This window comes from Dendrobates tinctorius, unplaced genomic scaffold (assembly GCF_039654945.1).
Source record: "Dendrobates tinctorius isolate UK_male_01 unplaced genomic scaffold, ASM3965494v1 ptg000230l, whole genome shotgun sequence".
NCBI lineage: Eukaryota > Metazoa > Chordata > Amphibia > Anura > Dendrobatidae > Dendrobates > Dendrobates tinctorius.
Window position 1 is genome coordinate 3,706,661 of NW_027361897.1, and position 26,794 is coordinate 3,733,454.

The window sequence follows — 26,794 nt, forward strand, 5'->3', positions numbered from 1 at the left end:
ATTCTACTACATATGGTATTTTGTATGACCGCCATGATTTTTAAGGACAGCACCTCCAGGCATGGAATGAACTAGTTGGCCACACATTCCAACATCTATCTTTCAATAGCATTCCATTCTTCAAGAACAACCTTGAATGCATAGTGATGCTCAACTTGTCTCTACCGGATTACCCATATGTGTTCAATTGAGTTCAGTCACACTTGGTCACTGAATCACTTTCACCCTATTGTGGTGCAGTGAAAGGGGTAGTGCTGGATGGAAGATATAGTTCTCTTAGCAGGATAAGATTTGGCCTGAATTTTCCCTAAGGTGGAGGACCTGTAGTGATGTCACAATCGCGTGATCAGCCCATGTGATTATGTGATAGGTACTTCACCTGTGGGTGTGGTTATGGGCAATATAAGGAGACTGTGATGTGGTCACATGGTCTGTGTTGGAAAGTCCTGGTAGTGGACAGACTTCCTGGATAGCACGTGGTGAGACCATGTACCTGCAGAGCATGTGACAGCTACTGTGTTGGTGAAGCCAGGACTGACAAGGAGTCAGTGTGTGGTGCGGAGATCCTGGAAGGTAACTCCGGACAAGGGGGTTGTAATATACGGCTGTCATGTCGGACGCTATTCACACCACAGCGTCCGGCAGGCAGAGGTAGTTCCACCTCCGTCCACTATAGCCTCAGTGGCGCCGGCTTGATTTTCTCAGGCTATCGGGGGTTAATCTAGCTGGAGATCAGTTTGGATGTTTGGTCACGCCCACGGTCTTTAAATAGTCGTGCTGGCCTATGGGCGTCGCCGATTATAGCTTGTGTTTCATACCAAGTGGTTCCGGTCTGGAGTGGAGGTGTTGGAGAGAGAGAGATTCGTAGCTGGTGTCGTATGATCCGTTGTTACCTTTTCACCTTCCCATATTTGTGTTTTGTTGTGCCCTGTTCACATTACTGTATAGTCCTGTGTGTATGCGGCGCGGTGCAGTTTAAGTTCTCCCTGTCTGTCATTATTGTGTGGGGCTTTGGTGGTTTGTCTCCTCACTGGGTGGAGGGTTAAGCTTAGGGCTGAGCAGGAGATAAGGAAAGGTTGGAGGCTCAGGCATTTGCACCATCAGCAAAAACCCTGGGCTGAGGGTCAGACAGGGTTTCCCCTAGTTAAAGGGACACCACAGGGGCCCCGGGTATTTCAGCCTTAGTTGACCTAAGCCCCGCGTGACATTATAATCGGCCTACATTTTTCAGGAGTCCATGGATCCCATGGATTCCATAACCCGCCAGTTGGCGGCGCTGTCCTTACAGGTCTCCGAGTTGAAAGGGGCAGTTCAGCAGCAGGGCCTGGTAGTAGCGAAGGTGCAAACGGCATCTGCAGGTATCGGTGCAGAGCCGAAGATCCCGCTGCCAGAACGATTTTCAGGGGAACGCAGCAAATTTGTCATATTTCGGGAGGCCTGCAAGTTATACTTCCGCATGCGCCCTATCTCCTCAGGTAATGAGGCTCTGCGGGTGGGTCTGGTGTTATCATTACTGAGTGGTGACCCCCCAAGCATGGGCATTTTCCTTACCAGCTGAGTCTGCTACATTTCATTCTGTCGATAATGTTTTTTCTGCACGGGCTCATTTATGATGATCCTGACAGATTGGCTCTAGCGGAATCTAAAATCCGCGCCCTCCGCCAGGGGGAGCGCTTGGCGGAGGACTATTGTTCGGAATTTCGCCGTTGGGCAGTAGACACACAGTGGAACGACCCAGCGCTGCGGAGCCAGTTTATTCATGGGGTATCAGGGAACGTTAAACAGGCCCTCCTGATGTATGAGACTCCTGCATCGTTGGATTCTGCCATCAGTTTGGTTATACGTATTGATCGCCGTTTGCGTCAGGGGGCACGGGAGACGCTACCCCTGGGGGAAAGCAGAGGTGCAAGTGTGGTTGCTGCAGGTGAGCCCACTGAACCTATGCAAATTGCGGGGGTGTCACAGGTTAAGCGTCGCGTTCCTGGGTTCAGGAAGCCCGGAGCATGTTTTTACTGTGGTAAAAGAAATCATTATGTTAACGTTTGTCCTGTGCTACCGAAGAAGATCACACCGGCAGAAAACTGTTAAGCTCAGAGGGTATGGAGGAGGCCCAACTGAGCGTATGCATATCCTCCATGATGGTATCTCAATGTATGCTCCCTGCCAAGGTTATTATCGCGGGCAGAGAGGTACCAATATCAGTGTTTGTGGATAGCGGTTCCGCCACCAATCTCATAGATGAGGAGTTTGCACGCACTGCCGGGTTTAAGATCGAAAAACTCCCTCATCCCATTCAGGTGGTTACCATTAATGCCGCTCCCCTACCACAAGGGGAGATTACGGAGTTTGTGGCTGAGGTGAAACTCCACGTTGGGGTCCTACATTCTGAGTGGGTTACATGTAGGGTCCTCCGTAATCTCCCAGCACAAATGGTCCTGGGTTTTCCATGGTTTTCCAGGCACAACCCGGTGATTGATTGGAAAACTCAGGACATAGTCCAATGGAGTGGTTTCTGCCAGGACAATTGCTTGGCCACATGTGTGTCCGCCGTGACGCCCAGCCTTCCGGAGGCTTTGCAGGATTTCGCGGATGTATTCTCTGAGAGGGGTTGCTCAGAACTGCCTCCACATCGAGCCTATGACTGTGTGATTAGGTTAAAACCCGGGGCCAAATTACCTAAGGCCAGGATGTATAATATTTCTGGTCCAGAGAGACAAGCTCTGAAAGACTACATCGCGGAGAGTCTGAGCAAAGGACACATCTGGCCTTCGTCCTCGCCTGTAGCAGCGGGGTTTTTCTTCATTAAGAAGAAAGATGGGGGGTTACGCCCGTGTCTGGATTTCCGGGAGTTAAACCAGATTACGATCCGTGATCCCTACCCGATGCCTTTGATCCCTGATTTGTTCAACCAGGTGGCGGGGGCGAAGTGGTTTTCCAAGCTTGACTTCAGGGGGGCGTATAACCTCATAAGGGTCCGTCAGGGGGATGAGTGGAAGACGGCGTTTAACACTCCTGAGGGTCATTTTGAGAGCCTGGTTATGCCATTTGGGTTGACAACCGCGCCTGCTGTTTTCCAACATTTTATTAATGATGTATTTGCTCATGTCCTGGGGAAATTTTTGATTGTATACCTGGATGATATCCTCATTTATTCGCGCGACCGGGACACTCATTTAGAGCATGTCAGGCAGGTGTTACAGTTGCTCCGGGAGAATAAGCTCTATGCTAAGCTGGAAAAATGCTTATTTTTTGTTCAGGAGTTGCCTTTTTTGGGATATATTGTGTCCGCTGCAGGGTTTAAAATGGACACCGCGAAGGTGCAAGCGGTGCTGCAATGGGAAAGGCCTGATAATCTGAAAGCGCTCCAGCGGTTCCTTGGGTTTGCTAGTTATTATAGGAAATTTATAAAACACTTTTCTACTATAGCCAAACCGCTCACGGACATGACAAAAAAAGGTACCGATCTGGCTAGCTGGTCTGAGGTGGCGATACGTGCATTTGAGCGTCTGAAGAACAGTTTTGCTTCAGCCCCCATTCTGGTGCAACCGGACGTGTCTAAACCTTTTGTGGTGGAGGTTGATGCGTCTGAGGTGGGAGTGGGGGCAGTACTGTCACAAGACTCGTCCTTGAGCGATATGCATCCATGCGCCTACTTCTCCAAGAAGCTGTCGCCGGCCGACCGGAATTATGATATCAGCAACAGGGAGTTGTTGGCCATCAAATTGGCTTTTGAGGAATGGCGACACTTCTTGGAGGGGGCGGCTCACCAGGTCACAGTCATCACCGACCATAAGAACCTGCTCTATCTGGAGTCGGCCAAGCGTCTGTCTCCTAGGCAGGCTCGCTGGGCATTGTTTTTTACGCGTTTCAATTTTCTGGTGACTTATCGTCCCGGGGCTAAAAACACCAAGGCGGATGCCTTGTCTAGGTGTTTTCCGGGGGGGGGGAGAACCTCGGGAAGAGCCGGTACCCATCCTCCAGGAAGGTGTAGTGGTCTCGGCTCTCACGACTGAGGTAGAGGCGGAGATTGCCGAGGCCCAAGAGGAGGTTCCGCCAGGACTTCCCGCCAACAAATCATTTGTACCCCTTCATCTTCGTCTTAAGGTGTTGAGGGAACACCACGACTCAGTACTGGCTGGTCATCCAGGGGTTAAGGGCACCTTAGAGCTGGTATCGCGTCGTTTCTGGTGGCCCAAAATCCGGCAGGACGTGGTCTCGTACGTGGCAGCTTGCATCACGTGCGCTAGGGCCAAGTCGCCCCGAGCCCGTCCTGCTGGCACGCTACAGCCTCTGGGGGTACCTAATAGGCCATGGACAGAAATCTCCATGGATTTTATCACTGACTTGCCAGCCTCGGCGGGGAACACGGTCATCCTGGTGGTGGTTGACCGATTTTCAAAGATGGCGCATTTTGTGTCGTTGCCTTCCTTGCCCAATGCAAAGACGTTGGCTCAGGTGTTTGTGCAGGAGGTGGTCAGACTCCACGGAGTTCCATCGGACATAGTATCTGATAGGGGAACTCAATTTGTGGCGAGGTTTTGGAAAGCTTTTTGCTCACGTTTGGGGATCAAGTTGTCACATTCATCGGCGTTTCATCCACAGTCAAATGGTCAAACTGAGCGCATGAACCAAAATCTGGAGCAGTATTTACGATGCTTTGTGTCCGACAACCAAGAGGAGTGGTCTACTTTCCTTCCTCTGGCCGAGTTCGCGTTAAATAATCACCGCCAAGAGTCATCGGGAGAGTCTCCGTTCTTTTGTGTTTACGGTCAACATCCTCAATTTTGTACTTTACGTCAGGGTGACTCGGGGGGCGTCCTGGAGGAGGACCAGCTAGGAGCTCAATTATCATCGGTCTGGAGGAGGGTGAAACAGCGATTGTTGAGCATGAGTGCGAGGTACAAACGGGTGGCTGACAGTAGACGCGTGCCAGGTCCGGACCTGTGTGTGGGTGAATGGGTGTGGTTAGCGACTAAAAACATAAAACTCAAAATTCCATCTTTAAAATTGGGTCCAAGGTTTATTGGGCCTTTTAAGATTGCTGCCATCATTAACCCAGTTGCTTATCGGTTGGAACTTCCTGCAGTATACAAGATACACAACGTGTTTCACAGGGCTTTATTGAAAAAGGTGGTAGGCTCTGTGGACACGACGCCGATGCCACCTCCGCTCATGGTGAATGGCGATTTAAGTTTGAGGTCTCCAAGGTAGTGTACTCTCGAGTAGTGCGCCGTACTCTTCAGTATTTGGTACACTGGCGGGGGTATGGTCGGGAGGAGCGGTCTTGGGTACCAGCCTCGGACATACATGCTGATCGGCTGGTCAGTTTTTTTCACCGTCGTCATCCGGACAAGCCGGGTCCTATGAGTCTTGAGGGCCCTGGGGTCCCTCGTAGAAGACGGGGTACTGTCATGTCGGACGCTATTCACACCACAGCGTCCGGCAGGCAGAGGTAGTTTCACCTCCGTCCACTTGTCATGTCGGACGCTATTCACACCACAGCGTCCGGCAGGCAGAGGTAGTTCCACCTCCGTCCACTATAGCCTCAGTGGCGCCGGCTTGATTTTCTCAGGCTATCGGGGGTTAATCAAGCTGGAGATCAGGTTGGATGTTTGGTCACGCCCACGGTCTTTAAATAGTCGTGCTGGCCTATGGGCGTCGCCGATTATAGCTTGTGTTTCATACCAAGTGGTTCCGGTCTGGAGTGGAGGTGTTGGAGAGAGAGAGAGATTCATCTCTGGTGTCGTATGATCCGTTGTTACCTTTTCACCTTCCCATATTTGTGTTTTGTTGTGCCCTGTATAGTCCTGTGTGTATGCGGCGCGGTGCAGTTTAAGTTCCCCCTGTCTGTCATTATTGTGTGGGACTTTGGTGGTTTGTCTCCTCACTGGGTGGAGGGTTAAGCTTAGGGCTGAGCAGGAGATAAGGAAAGGTTGGAGGCTCAGGCATTTGCACCATCAGCAAAAACCCTGGGTTGAGGGTCAGACAGGGTTTCCCCTAGTTAAAGGGACACCACAGGGGCCCCGGGTATTTCAGCCTTAGTTGACCTAAGCCCCGCGTGACAACGGCAGAGAGGTTTATCTGCTACATGAACAGACTGGTGGTCATGATATGCTCGTGGATATAATGAAATGGACTTTACGTTATGCGGTTTATGCAGAGTTAATAAACCAAATAGACTGATTTTTGTGAGAAACCGTTCTTGTGTGCTTTAATCCCGTTGCCAAGCGAGTGTCCCCCAACACATGCAGTAAGCGCTGTCTTACACTATACTGAAGGTAACATGCATTTAGAATAAACAATTTAGAAAAATGCATGTTGCCTACAGTGAAACATGTTGGTGGCAGTGTTCTTATGTGAGGCTGCATGAGTGCTGCTGGTGTCGGGGAGTTACATTTCATTGATGGGATCATGAATTCACAGATGTACTGCTCTATATTGAAAGAGAACATGCTGCCATCACTCCGTACCATTGGCAGATATGCACTTTTACACCTGACAATGATCCAAAACACACATCTGTTGCATTTCTGAAAAAGAACAGGGTGAAAATTGTCCCAAATTAGGAATGTGATGGAATAACAAATTATTACTCAACTGGTAAATGCAACACTGTTCCATGCTGTGGTTCTGCCGGTAACCATCTGCACATGATGACTGCAGTCAATAACTGTCCTCAGTGATAATGGCGGCATGTATGTCACATCGCTGAGCACAGTCTTAGGCTGCAATTGCCATATTTGCATGTCAGGAAGTCATCATTGCTGCAGTGGGGGAGGATTTATCAGGTAAGTATAAATTATTTTTTTATTTTATCACTTTCTCAGTTTTATAGAATTAAACAAAAAATCAGAAGTAAATGCTAATCTACCTGATCGGCTCTTGAGTGCATCATACGCTTCCATCTCCAGGGATATAACCATACTGTCAAAGCGTCCAAGATCCGTCAGTGCAATCAAACCTCTGTTATATAACATATAAAACATAATAAATGCATGTTATAAAGACATCACTAAAGAGACACACAGATTCAGTAACTTTAGATATTGTTTGATATGATGCTTTTTACTTTTTTCTCTTTTATACATTTGGATTTTATCACACGATGATAGAATATGGTGGAAGGAGTCTGTGTGAATCTAAATGACCACCGCAGATCACTTGACAGCACAGCATTCCTTTAAATTTGCGTATGCAGGCACATAGGCTTTTGATACATCTGACTGTTCCAGATCCTGCAGATCAGACCCATTCAGTGATGAATAGCAGGAGTCTTTGGGGTAGGATCCCCACAAATCAAACATTTATGACCAATCTTAAGGGCAGGCCATAAATATTTTAGTTTTACAAACCTCTTTAAAGAGGGTCAGTGACTGGGAAAAACTTCAGTATTCCTACCATTACCCCCATCTTGCCATAGATATTGAATTGTTTTCACAGAAGTATTGAAGAAAGTGTCCAATTTTTGGTTATTAGCACATAAAATACTTGACAAATCTCCCGGACTCTTGGAAGAGGTGGTGAGTCTCTTGAGTACTACTAAAGTCTCCCGAAACTTTCCTCAAATAAGTGATTCCAGAAGCTTTTTTTTTGCTACCACATCCAAATACACATTTAGAGAAAGGATGGACTGTGGAGGGGCGTATCCACTGTAGGAAGAACGACTATGTGTAAAAAATGGTGGCAGTGCATTTCACGAGCCAGAAAGAATCTTCAGGGATATAGTCTGGAAAAGTTGGTAAGTATGGCAGATAGAGTTGATTAAGTGTGGAGGTCAAAAATTCTGGGTGGAGGCTGATATCTTCACAAAGATAGAAACTTTGAGGGGCTGTTGAATGGTCCAATCTACGTGATAGGAGGGTGACCACCATCTATGTACTTAGGTCTCAGTGTAATGCAGTGATCACCGATAGTGAGTGGGTGGGGGGCAATAAAAGATGTAGGCACCGGTGGAACTGACTCCTTGTCTCCTTGCTGGGAGAGTAAGAGGGAAACTGTTATTTATTCACCCACCACTAAGGAATCAATCCAGTAACTTCCTGAAAGAGAAGCCATGATTAAAAGCATTGGAAGTCCAACAGATCCAGAAGCTCGGACCTGTTCTATAGGGTAGCAAGTTCTTGACAGAAAAAGATTTCTTTCCTTGATTTTCGTCTACCAGATTCTACAGAAGAGAAATCCTACCTGACGTCTCGTAAAAGGAGAAGCTTCTCGGGACGGTCCAAAATTGCAAGCAATGGTCTGACGAGATCTTCAATCCCTCCTTCCTGGATATACTGGTAGGAGAGGTAATGATAGATTTAAAAGTGTCTGTCCATATCTGATATTTATGATATATTAACAAATTAGAGAGAACCCCAAATAAACCCTCACTAGAAAGCCTAAAAATTAACTTTTATTATTTGTATTATTAAAATTTAGAAAGGGTATAAAAACAAAATGTTCCTAATTCTAGCCTATGCCCCAACCTTTGATGACACCGCAGACGTGGCGAAACATGTTGGGGGGAACGTGTGCGCTAAATTTATGTTCTATTCTGCCAAATAGAGGCTAGCACCCCAGGGTGTTACTGAATTTGCACAAAAGATAGAGTAAGCTATATACAATGATAAGTTAAAGTATTTAGGCAGATTAGGGACATTTCGTTTTTATACCCTTTCTAAATTTTAATAATGCAAATAATAAAAATTAATTTTTAGGCTTTTTAGTGAGGGTTTATTGGGGTTCTCTCCAATTTGTTAATAATTTATGTATCTCTACAAAGCCTGTATGCCCTCAAATTTGTAATTTAATGACATTTATGATATGCACATTTGCTCGGCAATTTACAGGAGCTCATGAACAATTCTCGAGATAGATCCAGGTCCCAGAGGTGAGGCTTCTCTATTAAACATGAGAACAGGCATAAATGTCCAAGACGGAAATATCTCTTTAAACATAAAAGGATTATTTCATTAGGGCATATGGACATTACAGAGGAGGCTCCTTTTTTTGCACTTATGTATACTTTCTTATTTAGATCTATAACCATCATAGACTCAAAGTACTATAAATGGCAAATTTTGCATATCTTTATGAAGTATCCTCACACCATAAAATATTTCTAAAAGAAAATATATCCAAGGCTGCCACCAATCAGTAGCAACAAAATATAATTTCTTTGACTGTGTTTTGGTGCCACCTTTAGGTCAAAAATAAGAATGCTTTACTCAATAACCTAGAGGAGGGCTGCATAACCTTTTCATAGTTACATTTAGCGTCTTCAAGTGACCACAATCGAACTTAAAGGGAATCTATCACTTTAGACCCCCTGAACAGCCGTGTAAGTCTTGAAAATACAAAGGTAATAGATACATGTATGGCTACAAAGTGCTACCAAAGTGCTGAGAAATTGCATTCTAAACTATTATGATAATGAGGCAGGAAGTTCAATGGGACTGATAAATTACAAGTGTATCAGTCTTTTCCATTACGCCCCACCATGTACAACCCTTTTCTCTTTGACTGATGCCTCATTTCTCTGCTGCAATTAGGGTTTGGCCAACGAAGAGAGGAGCTGTCAATGAAGGACAAAAGGTAGGTACAGGGCTGGGGGTAATGAAGAGGATTAATGCAGGTCTGCCCCCAATACACATCCAGCCTCATTAGCATATATTGTAGCGGATTGTCGCCACAACACAAACACAACCCCATTTTGGTCAACACGGTCTGTTGTGTCCCCCCCAGTGTCCAGCTTCAGGCGTCCAGCACGGCCATTCTTTTAGTATTTCTGCTCCTGCATGGTGATATTAGCGAATAAGTGAAGAGAGACTAAAAAATAATCTATTCACATGGTGTCTTCTTACCGAAGGAGAACAGACGAGGGAGCTACAGTGGTAGCGTGACCCAAACAGGTTCTAGTGCCAGACTGCTAGGTCCTCCTACCCTCACATAAACCCATGAGTGGTGTCCAATCTGTGGCTCTCCAGATGTACCTCTCTTAATTACTGACATATTTTTCCCTGGAAGCACAGTGGCATTTAATGGAACGAGGCAAACTTTTTTAAAAACCTCAGTTGTAAGTATATGGAGGTCAAGTAACTTTCAATGAGAGTAGTATGACATGTATCACTCCATGTCATAAAAGGGCTGTGTACATGGTAAATATTGAGACAAGAGTTGAGTGAATAAATAGTCTGATTCCTGTTTTGCTTTCTTAAAACCAAAAGTTTTTTCTCCTTCCCCAACCTTTATATAATTGACCCTGTGTAGAGTTGAAGGGAGTGCCCTTACCCTGCGACAATGGCGCAGAACTGCCGCCACCTCATCCTCATTGAGCAGCTTTCGGGCCATGTCTTCCGTAACCGCCATTCGATCCTCCATAGTCATATCTCCATTGTAGAGAGCATTCAGATCGCGCTGTGCCCCAAAGAAAAATGGACGAGTCCGATCTTTACCTAGAACAAACCAGATGGATCTTTCTTATTTATCATTCTGAAACCATAGTCAATGATAGGGGCTATAGGAATATATACACCCATCATCACCACCGGTAGAGCATTGGGTGTTATGAATGGATCACCAAGGAGGATAGCAGGACCAGGCTAAGCCACCAGAACACCAGAGAGGTTGGTAACTAAGCGGATTGCAGACCCCTGATCCTATCCACACAACTAGCAGTAGCCATGGAGCGTACCTACGATGATCCTAGATGCCTCTGCACAGCCGGAGAGCTAACTAGCCTAAAGCAAGAAAGGTGAAATCTAAACTGCCCCGGAGCAGGAAGGAATAGAGAGCCCCCCAAACATATATTGTCGTTGAGACAAGATGAAAACACCATCGCAGTCAGAAAAATAGACTGAGCAAATGATGGGGCCCAAACTGACTAGACAGGACAGGAAAGGAAAGACACTGTCTGCAATCACGCAAAAAACCCTGAAAAATCCAACACGTCTGATGCACAAAAAACACTGAAGTCACACGACTTCGTCCCCTCTATATCAGCACTCTGGTATATACTGAAAGCAAAGCAAAAAGAGACCAATATAACAGGGGACAGAACAACCTGACACAAGCAGTAACATATGGACGGTGATCCAGCACAGCCCCAGCAGGAGCAAGCTGACCCGCACAAAGCAGAGATAGACAAAACCAGATCAAATACAAAAAGATTAGCAAATGAACCACTTAGCTGAACCATGCAGGATCTGAGCAGGAGACATCAGACCTCAGAAGGCACAGGAAGAAAACCACCAGCAGGGATAGAAGTCAGCTGTCTTAAATAATCCAGTCAGAAACCCCAGATCTCCAATCATCATCATCATCATCATTATCAGGTGGCAAGCCTCTGTCAATCTGACCAGCTCCACTACCTCCAGTAACCACCAGAGGGAGCCCAGAAAGAGAACTCGCAGCACCTCTGTCAATCTGACCAGCTCCACTACCTTCAGTAACCACCAGAGGGAGCCCAGAAAGGGAATTCACAACAATAGGGGTTTACTTATATCAGCGTATTAAAAATGTTCATCGCAAAAAGTTGGATGAGTGTCCTTCAAGTGTCTTGCGTATGTCATTCCGTATGTCATGCGAGTGTGCGATTTTTTTCTCGTATTGCACTCGTTTGATTTACACTCCAATATCAGCGAACCTTTAAAGTAAATTTCCCCTCTGACCCGCTTTCTGAATTTTAGGTATGCACTTGGGGATAGAAATAAGTTTTGCAACTGGATTTTATTAAAAAATTTGCACTGTTGACGAATGCAGGCTTTCTATTTTCCTGCACATTCTATTTTGATGTGGTCATGGTCATGAATCAGCTCAGAAAAAGACAAATAAAAGAGCTGCAAACTCTCTCATCAGACCATCAAAAGCAAACTCACTGACAGATAATCAGATAACTCATTCTACAGTCGGTATCAGACAGTACAACAAAAAGGCCATAGAAGGCAAATGGTGTTAAATGACCAATGACACCCAATTGCAAAAATTATTTTTAGTCCCAAATAAATGCATTTAATTAAAATAAAAAATGTCCCCACAGATGGACCAAGCGTAAACCCTGCTAGCAAGGACTAGGACAGAGACTATGTTGTCTATTCAATGACTTGCAGTCTTGGGTAGTTGGGTGTGAACAGGGGTGGATTAAGGGTAGCCAGGGCCCGGGGCAGTTCAGACTCTGTGGGCCCCCCTCGTCACGTGACGGGGGTCACGAATCGTAGAGCCACACTCTACATAGAGAATAATGGGGCCTCCAGCACCGACCTCCACCCGCAGAGCCACACTCCACATAGAGAATAATGGGGCCTCCAGCACCGACCTCCACCCGCAGAGCCACACTCCACATAGAGAATAATGGAGCCTTCAGCACCGACCTCCACCCGCAGAGCCGCACTCCACATAGAGAATGGAGCCTCCAGCACCGACCTCCACCCGCAGAGCCACACTCCACATAGAGAATAATGGAGCCTCCAGCACCGACCTCCACCCGCAGAGCCGCACTCCACATAGAGAATAATGGAGCCTCCAGCACCGACCTCCACCCGCAGAGCCGCACTCCACATAGAGAATAATGGAGCCTCCAGCACCGACCTCCACCCGCAGAGCCGCACTCCACATAGAGAATAATGGAGCCTCCAGCACCGACCTCCACCCGCAGAGCCGCACTCCACATAGAGAATAATGGAGCCTCCAGCACCGACCTCCACCCGCAGAGCCACACTCCACATAGAGAATAATGGAGCCTCCAGCACCGACCTCCACCCGCAGAGCCGCACTCCACATAGAGAATAATGGGGCCTCCAGCACTGACCTCCACCCGCAGAGCCGCACTCCACATAGAGAATAATGGGGCCTCCAGCACCTACCTCCACCCGCACTCCACATAGAGAATAATGGAGCCTCCAGCACCGACCTCCACCCGCAGAGCCGCACTCCACATAGAGAATAATGGAGCCTCCAGCACCTACCTCCACCCGCAGAGCCACACTCCACATAGAGGATAATGGGGCCTCCAGCACCGACCTCCACCCGCAGAGCCACACTCCACATAGAGAATAATGGAGCCTTCAGCACCGACCTCCACCCGCAGAGCCGCACTCCACATAGAGAATGGAGCCTCCAGCACCGACCTCCACCCGCAGAGCCACACTCCACATAGAGAATAATGGAGCCTCCAGCACCGACCTCCACCCGCAGAGCCGCACTCCACATAGAGAATAATGGAGCCTCCAGCACCGACCTCCACCCGCAGAGCCGCACTCCACATAGAGAATAATGGAGCCTCCAGCACCGACCTCCACCCGCAGAGCCGCACTCCACATAGAGAATAATGGAGCCTCCAGCACCGACCTCCACCCGCAGAGCCGCACTCCACATAGAGAATAATGGAGCCTCCAGCACCGACCTCCACCCGCAGAGCCGCACTCCACATAGAGAATAATGGAGCCTTCAGCACCGACCTCCACCCGCAGAGCCGCACTCCACATAGAGAATAATGGAGCCTCCAGCACCGACCTCCACCCGCAGAGCCGCACTCCACATAGAGAATAATGGAGCCTCCAGCACCGACCTCCACCCGCAGAGCCACACTCCACATAGAGAATAATGGGGCCTCCAGCACCTACCTCCACCCGCAGAGCCGCACTCCACATAGAGAATAATGGAGCCTCCAGCACCGACCTCCACCCGCAGAGCCTCACTCCACATAGAGAATAATGGAGCCTCCAGCACCGACCTCCACCCGCAGAGCCGCACTCCACATAGAGAATAATGGGGCCTCCAGCACCGACCTCCACCCGCAGAGCCGCACTCCACATAGAGAATAATGGGGCCTCCAGCACCGACCTCCACCCGCAGAGCCGCACTCCACATAGAGAATAATGGGGCCTCCAGCACCGACCTCCACCCGCAGAGCCGCACTCCACATAGAGAATAATGGAGCCTCCAGCACCGACCTCCAGCCGCAGAGCCACACTCCACATAGAGAATAATGGAGCCTCCAGCACCGACCTCCACCCGCAGAGCCGCACTCCACATAGAGAATAATGGAGCCTCCAGCACCGACCTCCACCCGCAGAGCCGCACTCCACATAGAGAATAATGGGGCCTCCAGCACTGACCTCCACCCGCAGAGCCGCACTCCACATAGAGAATAATGGAGCCTCCAGCACCTACCTCCACCCGCAGAGCCGCACTCCACATAGAGAATAATGGAGCCTCCAGCACCGACCTCCACCCGCAGAGCCGCACTCCACATAGAGAATAATGGGGCCTCCAGCACTGACCTCCACCCGCAGAGCCGCACTCCACATAGAGAATAATGGAGCCTCCAGCACCGACCTCCACCCGCAGAGCCGCACTCCACATAGAGAATAATGGGGCCTCCAGCACCGACCTCCACCCGCAGAGCCGCACTCCACATAGAGAATAATGGGGCCTCCAGCACCGACCTCCACCCGCAGAGCCGCACTCCACATAGAGAATAATGGAGCCTCCAGCACCGACCTCCACCCGCAGAGCCACACTCCACATAGAGAATAATGGAGCCTCCAGCACCGACCTCCACCCGCAGAGCCGCACTCCACATAGAGAATAATGGAGCCTCCAGCACCGACCTCCACCCGCAGAGCCGCACTCCACATAGAGAATAATGGGGCCTCCAGCACCGACCTCCACCCGCAGAGCCCCACTCCACATAGAGAATAATGGGGCCTCCAGCACCGACCTCCACCCGCAGAGCCACACTCCACATAGAGAATAATGGGGCCTCCAGCACTGACCTCCACCCGCAGAGCCGCACTCCACATAGAGAATAATGGGGCCTCCAGCACCGACCTCCACCCGCAGAGCCGCACTCCACATAGAGAATAATGGAGCCTCCAGCACCTACCTCCACCCGCACTCCACATAGAGAATAATGAAGCCTCCAGCACTGACCTCCACCCGCAGAGCCGCACTCCACATAGAGAATAATGGGGCCTCCAGCACCGACCTCCACCCGCAGAGCCGCACTCCACATAGAGAATAATGGGGCCTCCAGCACCGACCTCCACCCGCAGAGCCCCACTCCACATAGAGAATAATGGGGCCTCCAGCACTGACCTCCACCCGCAGAGCCGCACTCCACATAGAGAATAATGGGGCCTCCAGCACCGACCTCCACCCGCAGAGCCACACTCCACATAGAGAATAATGGAGCCTCCAGCACCGACCTCCACCCGCAGAGCCGCACTCCACATAGAGAATAATGGGGCCTCCAGCACTGACCTCCACCCGCAGAGCCGCACTCCACATAGAGAATAATGGGGCCTCCAGCACCGACCTCCACCCGCAGAGCCACACTCCACATAGAGAATAATGGGGCCTCCAGCACTGACCTCCACCCGCAGAGCCGCACTCCACATAGGGAATAATGGAGCCTCCAGCACCGACCTCCACCCGCAGAGCCGCACTCCACATAGAGAATAATGGAGCCTCCAGCACCTACCTCCACCCGCAGAGCCGCACTCCACATAGAGAATAATGGGGCCTCCAGCACCGACCTCCACCCGCAGAGCCGCACTCCACATACATGGCTGCTCTCAGTGCTGTGCGCACCGGACCTGTGATGAGGTCACAGGAGGGGAGGAGACAGGGGTCACATGATCGGGGGCCCTGACACCTTACCTCCTGTGATCTCATCACAAGCCTTTGCACGCTACCAGCAGCATCAGCGTTCACGCTACTTGTAGATGCTGCTGGTAGCAGAGCACATAATGCCGCCCCCACGGTCACTCACTTTTAGGTGGGGAGAAGATGGAGTGCCATTGCAGCAGCCAGCAGGAATGTGGTGGGGGCCCCCTTAGAAGCTCTTGTGGTGGGGGCCCCGGGGCTGAAGCCCCGCCTGCCCTGCCTATAATCCGGCCCTGCGCGGTGGCGGATTATAATGGGGCAATTTACTGGCCTGGGCTGTGGGCCCCTTAACCCCACTGGGCCCGGGGCAACTGCCCAAATTGACCTCATTATAATCCGCCACTGGGTGTGAATTCTTTGAAAGATAGTGGGTGGCTGAGCAGTCACAAGGACCGATGGAGTTGCTTGACATATGTGTAACGCATACCGGAGCACAATGTGATGGGATAACCCTCCAGTATGCCGGGCATCGGTCGGATCCTCTCTGTCCCTCGTTACGGTGGTGGCCGTGCCCGACGCCTGTGGCCCTTCGGAGGTCACAGTGATAAGGACACGCGGCTGTGGGCGTACGGGGGATAAACGTCGCTTCTTACCGCCCCGTCATGGTGTGATCTTGCCGACTTTCCCCCGTGATGTTGGTGCAGAGGGAGAGGAAGAAAAGGCAGGTGAACTGTTCAAGCAGATGAAACTTTTACTTTTAGAATGTAGTCAAGAAAGAATTACATCCAGATGGTACAGAGCAGACATGTGCAGATGACAAGGTTCCTCAGGCAGACGCTTAGCGACAGATACAGGGAAAACAGCAGATGAGAGGTGACATTTTGACTTTGGCCAGGACCTACTTGATACCTGATTAAAGGATATTCACTGTATACCCTCACAAAACGGGTTTTCATTTTTTAGGGATGAAAAAGAATATAGGAAAGCATGCTTATAACTGCCCCAACACATACAAAGATGCATCACTATGAAGATGAAACGCTTCTATATCATTGCATCCAAAAAAAAAAAAAATACATATTGTTGATACTCAGGATAACAAAAAATGTCCTGAGCAAGACTGCCAGAAGACGTATTAGGTACATGGGCTAGCTGATTTGCTGGCCCATAGATTACAGACAGTGTAGAAATGATTCACATAATCTGGTATATTTGCTGAAAATCAAAATCTTCCATCATATTTGAGAATGTAGGTTCTTAAAAAGGTATCTGCATCTTTATATATTTGCGGCAGGATCATAGACAAACCATCTGCACACATTACATTAGAATTTACCTCTCTTCAGGCTTCTGATCATAAATTTCTGAACAATATTAACTAGAAAAAAAACAACAATATTATAGCTATGCACACGACAAACCCATTGTTAAAGAATGGCAAACTGTGCAGTGACTTACAAAAATATTCACCCTCCGTGAGATTTTACCTATTTTATTATGTTACAACCTGTGGTTAAGTATGTTTGTAATCTGATTTTTGTGCTATGTATCAGCACTAAATAGTCTAAGTTGGTGAAGTGAAATGAGAAAAATATAGCCGTAAATTAACCCTTCATGACCCGAGGTTTTTTTTGGTTTTGCGTTTTCATTTTGCTCCCCTTTTTCCCAGAGCCATAACTTTTTTTTAATTTTTCGGTCAATATGGCCATGCATGAGGGCGTGTTTTTTTGTGGGACAAGTTATACTTTTGAACGACACCATTGGTTTTACCATGTCGTGTATCAGAAAACGGGAAAAAAATTACAAGTGCGGTGAAATTGCAAGAAAAGTGCGATTACAGAGTTTTGGGTTTTTTTTACGATGTTCACTAAATGCTAAAACTGACCTGCTGTTGTGATTCCCCAGGTCATTACAAGTTCATAGACACCAAACATGTCTAGGTTCTTTTTTATTTAAATGGAGAAAAAAATCCAAAGTTTGGTAAAAAAAAAAAATGGTGCCATTTTCCGAGACCTGTAGTGTCTCCATTTTTCTTTTGATTGCCCGTTATTGCATACTATTGTACAGTATATGCTATTTTAGGTAGCAGCGACCAAAAAAACGTAATTCCGATGTTTTGAATTATTTTCTCGTTACGCCTTTTAGGAATCGGATTAATTCTTTTTTTATATTCCATACCAAATAAGTGTATATTTGATTTTTTTTGTTGTTTTATTTTGAATGGGGCGAAAGGGGGGTGATTTGAACTTTTATATATATATTTTTAAATATTTTTAAAAACTTTTTTTCTTTTTTTAGTTTTTGCATTCGTCAATAATCTCCATGTGAGACTAGAAGCTGCACTACTTTGATCTCCTCTGCTACACATAGGCGATGATCAGATCACCTGTGTGTAGCAGAAATGCTCACTTGCTATGTTGCCAAACCAACACAGCTCGTCACTGAAGGAACAACATGCCCGCAGTCAAATATGGTGGTGGCAGCAGCATGGACAGGGAAAATTAACCGAGTCGAGGTGAAGATGGATCGTGTGAAAAACAGATATTCTTGAGCAAAGCCTGTTTCAGTCTGTCAGTGATTTGAGACTGGGGCGAAGGTTCACCTTCCAACAAGACAATGACCCAAAGCATACTGCTAAAGCAACACCTGAGTGGTTTAAGGGGAAACGTGTAAATGTTTTTTAGTGACCTAGTCAAAGCCCAGACCTTAATCCAATTGTGCATCTGTGGTCAGACGTGAAGACTGCTGTTCACCAGAGGAAACCATCTAACTGGAAGAAGCAGCAGCAGTATTGCCTTCAGGAATAGGCAAAAATCTCAGTGGCAAGACATGAAAAGCATCATAGAGACTTATCCAAAGCAACTTGCAAAGGGCTCTACAAGGCACTGACTTTAGGGAGTGTGGTGTGGTAACCACTGTGTCCGCTAGGGGGCGATGTGTGGAGGTCCCAGGAGAAAGGATGAACGGCAGAATATTGAATGGCCGTTAGGTATCTCAAAGTGGGTGGCTTTGAGATGGAGACTTATGTATGTGTGATCAGCAAGGTCTTTGCTGAGATGCTGATTTAATATGAGAGGGAGAAGTCTTCAGGTAACTAGAGAGATGGGCGGATCTAGTTACCTACAAACCCACCCAGGGGTGTGTCTGAAAACGCCTGTAGTAAAAAGCTATGTGAGTGTGTGAAGGACCTGTGATGAGGTCATAGTCACGTGACCTGGTGGGCATGGCTATGGACCATATAATGTGGCCAGGGTAGGTCACATTTGGTGAATGCTGGGACCTGGTTGGTCCAGTGTGGAAGGTCCCTCTGAGATGGAGCTTCCTGCCTGACAGCACGTGTGGACGCTGTGAGCAATAGCGATGTGTGCCTGAGAGTTCCCTGGAGGGGATAAACGTGTGCGGGATGCTGAAGCCGCATGAGGAGCGCTGACCTGGGTGAGATAATTGTGAGGCTAAGAGAGCCTGCGTACTGGACATTGATAACCAGAGTGAAGCACTATAATGGACGCTATGCAGATGTTATGAAGTTATGTTGCTTCTATGGGTTTATGCTGCTAAATAAATCGCATTGACTGGCTATGTTTTGATGTTTTGATGGAAAACCCAGTGCCGGATGTGTTTTGTTCGCTGCCTAGCGAGAATCCCCTAACTAAATGACAGCGCTACCTCACAGGAGGTAATTAGTTATGCACACTGAAGTTTTCCGTTATTTTGCCTTATTTGTTGTTTGCTTAACAACAAAAAGAAAACCAAATGTTCACAGTTTTAGGCGTGTTCTTTATATGAACTGATGCAAATTCTAAAAAAAACAGTGAAATTCCAGGTGGTTAGGCAACAAAATAGGAAAGATGCCAACGAGGTGACTACTTTCACAAGCCACTGTACACTGATTGTCAAGAGTCAATTTCTTATATTTAAACCATTATATTACTTATTCTAAATTAATAATTAATATATATTGATATTTCTGATGTTCTAATAGCCATGAAGACAAAGACTTTTTTTTATTCAAAAAGAGCATGGGGATAAGTGTCCATTAACACGTGCTGACTGTAGCCTTAAATGACTGCTGACTGGCTACAAAGAAGTAATAGAGTGAGTGCTATGCTCCCTAATGGATTGCTAATCTCATCATTCTGTTCGCATGGAGCATCCTCGCTATCGGCAGCACATCTGTTTACACAGGACGATGTGCTGCTGACAAATAATGATTTTCATGCTAGCAAGAATGATACAATCATCTGACGAACCAGCGTTATGCTCATTTGTTTGATGATTGATGCTGTTTACACAAGCCAATAATTGGAGTAAGGGTGCCATTACACGACAACGATATGACGCGGTCAGGATCGCTGGTGCGTCGCTAGGTGGTCTCTAGTGAGCTGCCACACAGGCAGATCTCACCAGCGACATCGCTGGGGTCGGGGATCCCTACTTACCTGTCAGACGCGGCGATCCTGACGTCCTCCCGCCCGCGTCCACGCGTCGCTCGTCGGCGCCACAGGAAGCCCAGCAGGAAGCGCCTGATGAGAAATGATCCACGACCTTCTCGTGCGATCAGCGATAACCAGCGGGGGAGCCGGTCGGAGGTAAGTATCACATGTAGCGATATCGCTTGTAATATCGCTGCTACGTCGCAAAACCAGTGACGTTACAGCGATATTGCTAGCGATATCGCTATGTGTAACGGGCCCTTAAGAGCGATTACATTGCTGCCTCCTCAATACTGAATCTGCAACAAGAAGGAAAACTCACCGTATTAAAAATCAGGATCGATAGACATGTTAGTGATCTGCAAATAAAGAAAATGGGAACAAAGTTTTCAAAACATCTCGATTTATTCAGTATGAAGTATGAGCAACACGTCTCCAGAATTATCTACCATCGAACACATCTGGGACATCACTGGCTGGCAACTGCAAAGGGAGAAGCTGCCAACAGAGGATCTTGATGATTTGCCTAAGTGCATTCAGCACTGCAGACGACCATTAATAACCTCATTGATAGCAGCCAAGGTGTGTAAGTGCACAGATTTCTGCACTCATACTTAATACTAAATAATTCGAGATATTTGAATTTTTTTTTCCAATTGAATATCATTAACACGTCTATCCATCCTTTGATTTACATAATTTTCTTTGTGTTGCAATTTCAGTGCTGAAGAGTGGAAATAGATGGGAGGTCTCTGCTAGAGCAAGATTTACTACTATTTATTAGTGCATTTCGTCAATAAAGAGTGTATCTCTAATCCCCTAATATCACTGGAATTGAATGATTTATCTCCAAATGGGACTGTGCAACTTACAGTTGTGGCCAAAAGTATTGACACCCCTGCAATTCTGTCAGATAATACTCAGTTTCTTCCTGAAAATGATTGCAAACACAAATTCTTTGGTATTATTATCTTCATTTAATTTGTCTTAAATGAAAAAACACAAAAAGAATTGTCCTAAAGCCAAATTGGATATAATTCCACACCAAACATAAAAAAGAGGGTGGACAAAAGTATTGGCACTGTTCGAAAAATCATGTGATGCTTCTCTAATTTGTGTAATTAACAGCACCTGTAACTTACCTGTGGCACCTAACAGGTGTTGGCAATAACTAAATCACACTTGCAGCCAGTTGACATGGATTAAAGTTGACTCAGCCTCTGTCCTGTGTCCTTGTGTGTACCACATTGAGCATGGAGAAAAGAAAGAAGACCAAAGAACTGTCTGAGGACTTGAGAAACCAAATTGTGAGGAAGCATGAGCAATCTCAAGGCTACAAGTCCATCTCCAAAGACCTGAATGTTCCTGTGTTTACCATGCGCAGTGTCATCAAGAAGTTTAAAGCCCATCGCACTGTGGCTAACCTCCCTAGATGTGGACGGAAAAGAAAAATTGACAAGAGATTTCAACGCAAGATTGTGCGGATGTTGGATAAAGAACCTCGACTAACATCCAAACAAGTTCAAGCTGCCCTGCAGTCCAAGGGTACAACAGTGTCAACCCGTACTATCCGTCGGCATCTGAATGAAAAGGGACTGTATGGTAGGAGACCCAGGAGGACCCCACTTCTTACCCCGAGACATAAAAAAGCCAGGCTGGAGTTTGCCAAAACTTACCTGAAAAAGTCTAAAATGTTTTGGAAGAATGTTCTCTGGTCAGATGAGACAAAAGTAGAGCTTTTTGGCAAAGGCATCAACATAGAGTTTGCAGGAGAAAAAAAGAGGCATTCAAAGAAAAAAACACGGTCCCTACAGACAAACATGGCGGAGGTTCCCTGATGTTTTGGGGTTGCTTTGCTGCCTCTGGCACTGGACTGCTTGACCGTGTGCATGGCATTATGAAGTCTGAAGACTACCAACAAATTTTGCAGCATAATATAGGGCCCAGTGTGAGAAAGCTGGGTCTCCCTCACAGGTCATGGGTCTTCCAGCAGGACAATGACTCAAAACACACTTCAAAAAGCACTAGAAAATGGTTTGAGAGAAAGCACTGGAGACTTCTAAGGTGGCCAGCAATGAGTCCAGACCTGAATCCCATAGAACACCTGTGGAGAGATCTAAAAATGGCAGTTTGGAGAAGGCACCCTTCAAATATCAGGGACCTGGAGCAGTTTGCCAAAGAAGAATGGTCTAAAATTCCAGCAGAGCATTGTAAGAAACTCATTGATGGTTACCGGAAGCGGTTGGTCGCAGTTATTTTGGCTAAAGGTTGTGCAACCAAGTATTAGGCTGAGGGTGCCAATAATTTTGTCTGGCCCATTTTTGGAGTTTTGTGTGAAATGATCAATGTTTTGCTTTTTTCTTCATTCTCTTTTGTGTTTTTTCATTTAAGACAAATTAAATGAAGATAATAATACCAAAGAATTTGTGTTTGCAATCATTTTCAGGAAGAGTATTATCTGACAGAATTGCAGGGGTGTCAATACTTTTGGCCACGTATAGAAACAACACCGTGAGCACAACTCAAGATGGTGCTAAGGTTAGGTTCCCAAACCGTTAAAGCAACAAATATGAACCTAGCACTCAACTTAAAGGTATTTGTAAGGCGGTTTATTGTAGTACACGAAAAAAGACGTTTCGGTCAATGTGACCTTCTTCAGTTACGTGTGGTATATAGATTGTGTAGAGCTTATAGGCATCTATCAGAAAGGACGATGGTGCTTTAGGCATTGAGGAGAATGATCTCTCTAAGGTAACGAGCTTGTCAGTATATAGGAGAGGGGCAAACTTGCCTCCAGATGCGGTGTCCTTTCTGATAGATGCCTATAAGCTCTACTTAGGCTTGTATCCTAAGTCATATTACAAGACTCGTTAAAGGGTTGATTGTGACTTGTAGGATCGCTACTACCAATAGGTGGCGCTGTAGAGTAAAAGTCCTCTTTCTTTCTGAAGAGGCAATTTGCATATAAGCTCTACACAATCTACTGTATATACCACACGTAACTGAAGAAGGTCACATTGACCAAAACGTCTTTTTTCGTGTACTACAATAAACCGCCTTACAAATACCTTTAAGTTGAGTGCTAGGTTCATATTTAATACTTTTGGCCACAACTGTAATTTGTAATGTGGGGGGGATCTGGTTCTTAAGTACAGGCATACAATAGTAAGCATATACAGTCTGTACATACTATGGCAATATACTGTACATATATATAGTATACACATGCACACGTTTATGTATCTATATATACACAAACGGTGTGAATATATATATATATTGTATATATGCACACTTTCTTTACACATTATTATGTTGGGTGTTTGCATCAGAAAAGCTCCCAGTACCCATCTCTGAGCATGTTCATAGGCTACCAGGAACTCTGCATACGTCAACAGTGCGTCATTTTGGCATACAATGTCAGTATGCCATTTTTTCATACTGCAGGGAAATATATATACCATAATATATTTCCACTATTGGCTCCAATTGCGAAAAGACAAAAATAAAATTATATATACATATATAAGACGAATTTTTTTTCCTTTTCATAATTGACCCCAATAGTGGATGTACATGGCTTCTGTTGGAGGTATTCAGGGTAGTACGAGATGTTAGCCAGACATAGGACACAAGCTGCAATACCGTTCATGACCACTAAGAGCAGACTTGTGTCAATTACTGTGGTAGCGGGCGGGCGAGAACCAGCCAGATCACGACAGATCACACATAGGCGGCCTAATATTGAGAAATATTATTACCTTTTTTCACACTCTAATGTTACACCCTCATACAGGAAATCCTGCCCAATCTGAAGCAATAGGTGATTTCTTTCTCAAGCTCAGATTCACTAAAGGTAATCTCAACAGGATTTGGGGACCATTCAAATATAGGATCAGATTACAAGGAGGATAAATTGGATTGGTGACTAAATCCTTCTTAGCGGTGACAGGCTTTCCTTGAAATAAGGTGTCACAGTGACAATAATGTATGACAAGGCTGCTGCCGGAAAACAATGTACAGCAGCCAATCGGACCTAGAAACATATTGCTGAAATCAGCAAAACTGATTCTATTCCCAAAGTAACATGTAATTATAGATGGAGCAGGGATGAATTTACCAATTTTTCCTTTTTGGATTTGCACAGTTTATCAGCTTTTATTACTTTCTAAATTAAAGGGCTTTTTTCAGGCGATCAAAATACAGGTAGATGATCTGTAAATGGAAAGTTTGATCTATTATCTCAGATCCTCTATTCACTGGTCGCTGCTCCAGGCCAGATCCCAGCCTCCGTGTACTTCCAGTGTTTACAGTTTATCTGAGCAGTGAGTAAAGGGGGTGGGCTAATTCCTAATTTCCAAAGTAAGCCAGTCCCCTTTGCTGCCAACATATCAGGAAAAGGAGCTGGCTTAGGCTAGTTTCACACTTGCGTTCCTCTGTGAAGCTCCGCCCAAGGCCGCACCTCCGCCAGTCAGCTCCTCCTCCGTCGGCATGCGGCTGCCTGCGTACCCTATCGTTAGCATTAGGTACGCAGGCCGTGCACAGGTATGCGTTTGCCACTTCATGCGTCGTTTTGACAGTGCGGCGAGCACACCAAAATGCAACAGGTTGCGTTTGGCGCAGGTCACCACACCGTCAAAACGACGCATGTGGCGGCAAATGCATACCTGTGCACGGCCTGCGTACCCAATGCTAAAGATAGGGTACACAGGTCTCAGGCAGCCGCATGCCAACGGAGGAGGAGCTGACTGTACGAATCCCTCCGCAGCTCCAAGGAACGCAAATGTGAAACTAGCCTTAGCCATGCGAATTAGCAGTCAGCCAGCGCCCTTCACCTGAACAGCAGTGATACAGAATTGGGATGAAACGGCGACCAATGGATCTATTAGTATGTGATCTATCTTCATATTAAATGATAATTAACCATATTTTTATTGCTTGTAAAACCAGTTAAATCTACTGTCTTAATTCAGTGCTAAAGAATAGTTAATGCAATTAACAATAAATAGGTTAAATATTATATTAGTATTAGGAATTTTTATTTAATAGAGGAGAGTCTTTAACGCAGAATCGTCATTGTGTAGTCATTGCAATGGCTTCCTCTGTAGAATCCTGAACATCCATTTATCCATCCATCCATCCAGCCAGTGTCAGCTGATTCAATTGTCATTATATAATGCATATATTGGTCCCAATTCATTATTTTTTTTTAACTTTTTTCTGGAGTAAAAACTATTTTATGGACTTGTGCAGCAGATTGTATTTTCGGTCCGAGTGCGATCTGACAAAATCGATCCAAATCACACTTGGACCAATGTTAGCTTATAAGGCCGTGCACATGTCCAATATTTTTTTCCTCAGAGTCTTTCCAGTGAAAAAAAAAAAAATCGCAGCATGCCTGATTTACATCCGACATTTGGTTCACACTCAGCCATTCAAGTCAATGAATCCGTGGAAAACATTGCATTGCACTCGGAAGATATCTGAGTGCAGTCCAATTTCCGCGGCCTCACAGAATGCAGCAGATGGAGAAATTATTTTCTCCATCTTCTCCTCATCTGAGAGAATCGGATCCCACTCTGATCAGAGTTAGAGAAGAGTGTAATTTACATAATCGACCCGATTCTCTGGGATGAGTGATATTTTGTCTGTCTGCACTTGCCCTAAAAGTGATTTTTTTTTAATTTACAACTTTTTTTGTTATTTAATTTGCGACTTTTTTATTAACTGTACTTTTCTTTGTCTTTTCTGTTGTTTGAAAATGTATCGTGGTTTTCTTTATGTTTTAGCATAATTAATAATTTGCTACTTTTTGAAATGTCACAAAATTTTAATGCAATACTACAGGAGTACAAAATGTGTCACATTTTATTTTTGCACAGTTCTAAACTAGCATACGAAATTGTAATAGATCATTCAACTTTTTGCTCTAAAAAGGCTCAAAATAGGCAAAAGACAAGAAAAAAAAGCATATTTGATTTTGTGCAAAATTTGCCAACTCAACTGTTATTTTGAAGAATTAGGCCCAAAAATGGGAACAAATACTACAAGAGGAAAAAGAAGGGTCCAATTCATTATTTGCATCTTTTTAAGTCGCTTTTATTTTTTTTTGTCTCGTGACATTTGCCAAATTCGTAAAAAAAATTGGGAACTTGGTTCACAAATTTTGTGCAAAACAAAAAAATGCTCTTTTTTTTGTCTTTTAACTTTGCTGCACTATTTTTTAGAGCAAAGATTTGCATTTTCAACTAAAATGTAAAAAGAAAATTGCTACAAATTTTCAGGCGCACATAGCATCACTCCAGGAGAAACTGGAGTACATTTACACCAAAATTTGGTGACTTATTAAAATATCACAATTGAATGAACCAAAAACATCTGGCAACTCCAAGCCCTGTCTACTATGGCAAACCTAAAAAAAAACAAGTGAACACATAAAAATGGACTAAAAAGGGCATGAGATAAAAGAAAAATGTGGCACAAATTGAAAACTCTCACAAGTGTTGCACGTCCTCCTGGGAGATCTGGTGTTAGGCGATCATCACTTATTGTGAATCACAGGTCGTCCATTTAGCCTGTGTATTTTGTTCCTCATATTAAATGGACTTTGTTTCCTTTGGCGCTGAAGAGGTTAAAGACTCTGTGTATGCTGGTTAGACATGCAGCTCCATCTCACAGCTGCTCTTGACCTGCTCATTTTCTTTTTCTATAAAATCTGGCCAGACCTTCTCATCCCCGCTTGTGAAAGTTTTACTTCCTGGCTTGCTGGAGTT

The 26,794-nt window shown here is 45.9% G+C and overlaps 1 protein-coding gene across 3 annotated transcripts in view; it reads right to left on the reverse strand.

Annotated features, from left to right (window-relative positions):
• PDZD7 (PDZ domain containing 7) overlaps nt 1–26,794 on the reverse strand; it is a 114,213-nt gene that overhangs the window by 13,066 nt on the left and 74,353 nt on the right. For 2 of the 3 annotated variants that reach the window (XM_073555789.1, XM_073555788.1), the window contains 4 exons: nt 16,925–16,966; nt 10,273–10,436; nt 8,185–8,276; nt 6,872–6,963 (listed from right to left, as the gene is read on the reverse strand). In XM_073555789.1, coding sequence (XP_073411890.1) covers nt 6,872–6,963; nt 8,185–8,276; nt 10,273–10,436; nt 16,925–16,966 — 390 coding nt within the window. The remainder of the gene's footprint in view (nt 1–6,871; nt 6,964–8,184; nt 8,277–10,272; nt 10,437–16,924; nt 16,967–26,794) is intronic. The other variant, XM_073555790.1, reaches the window with a different exon arrangement.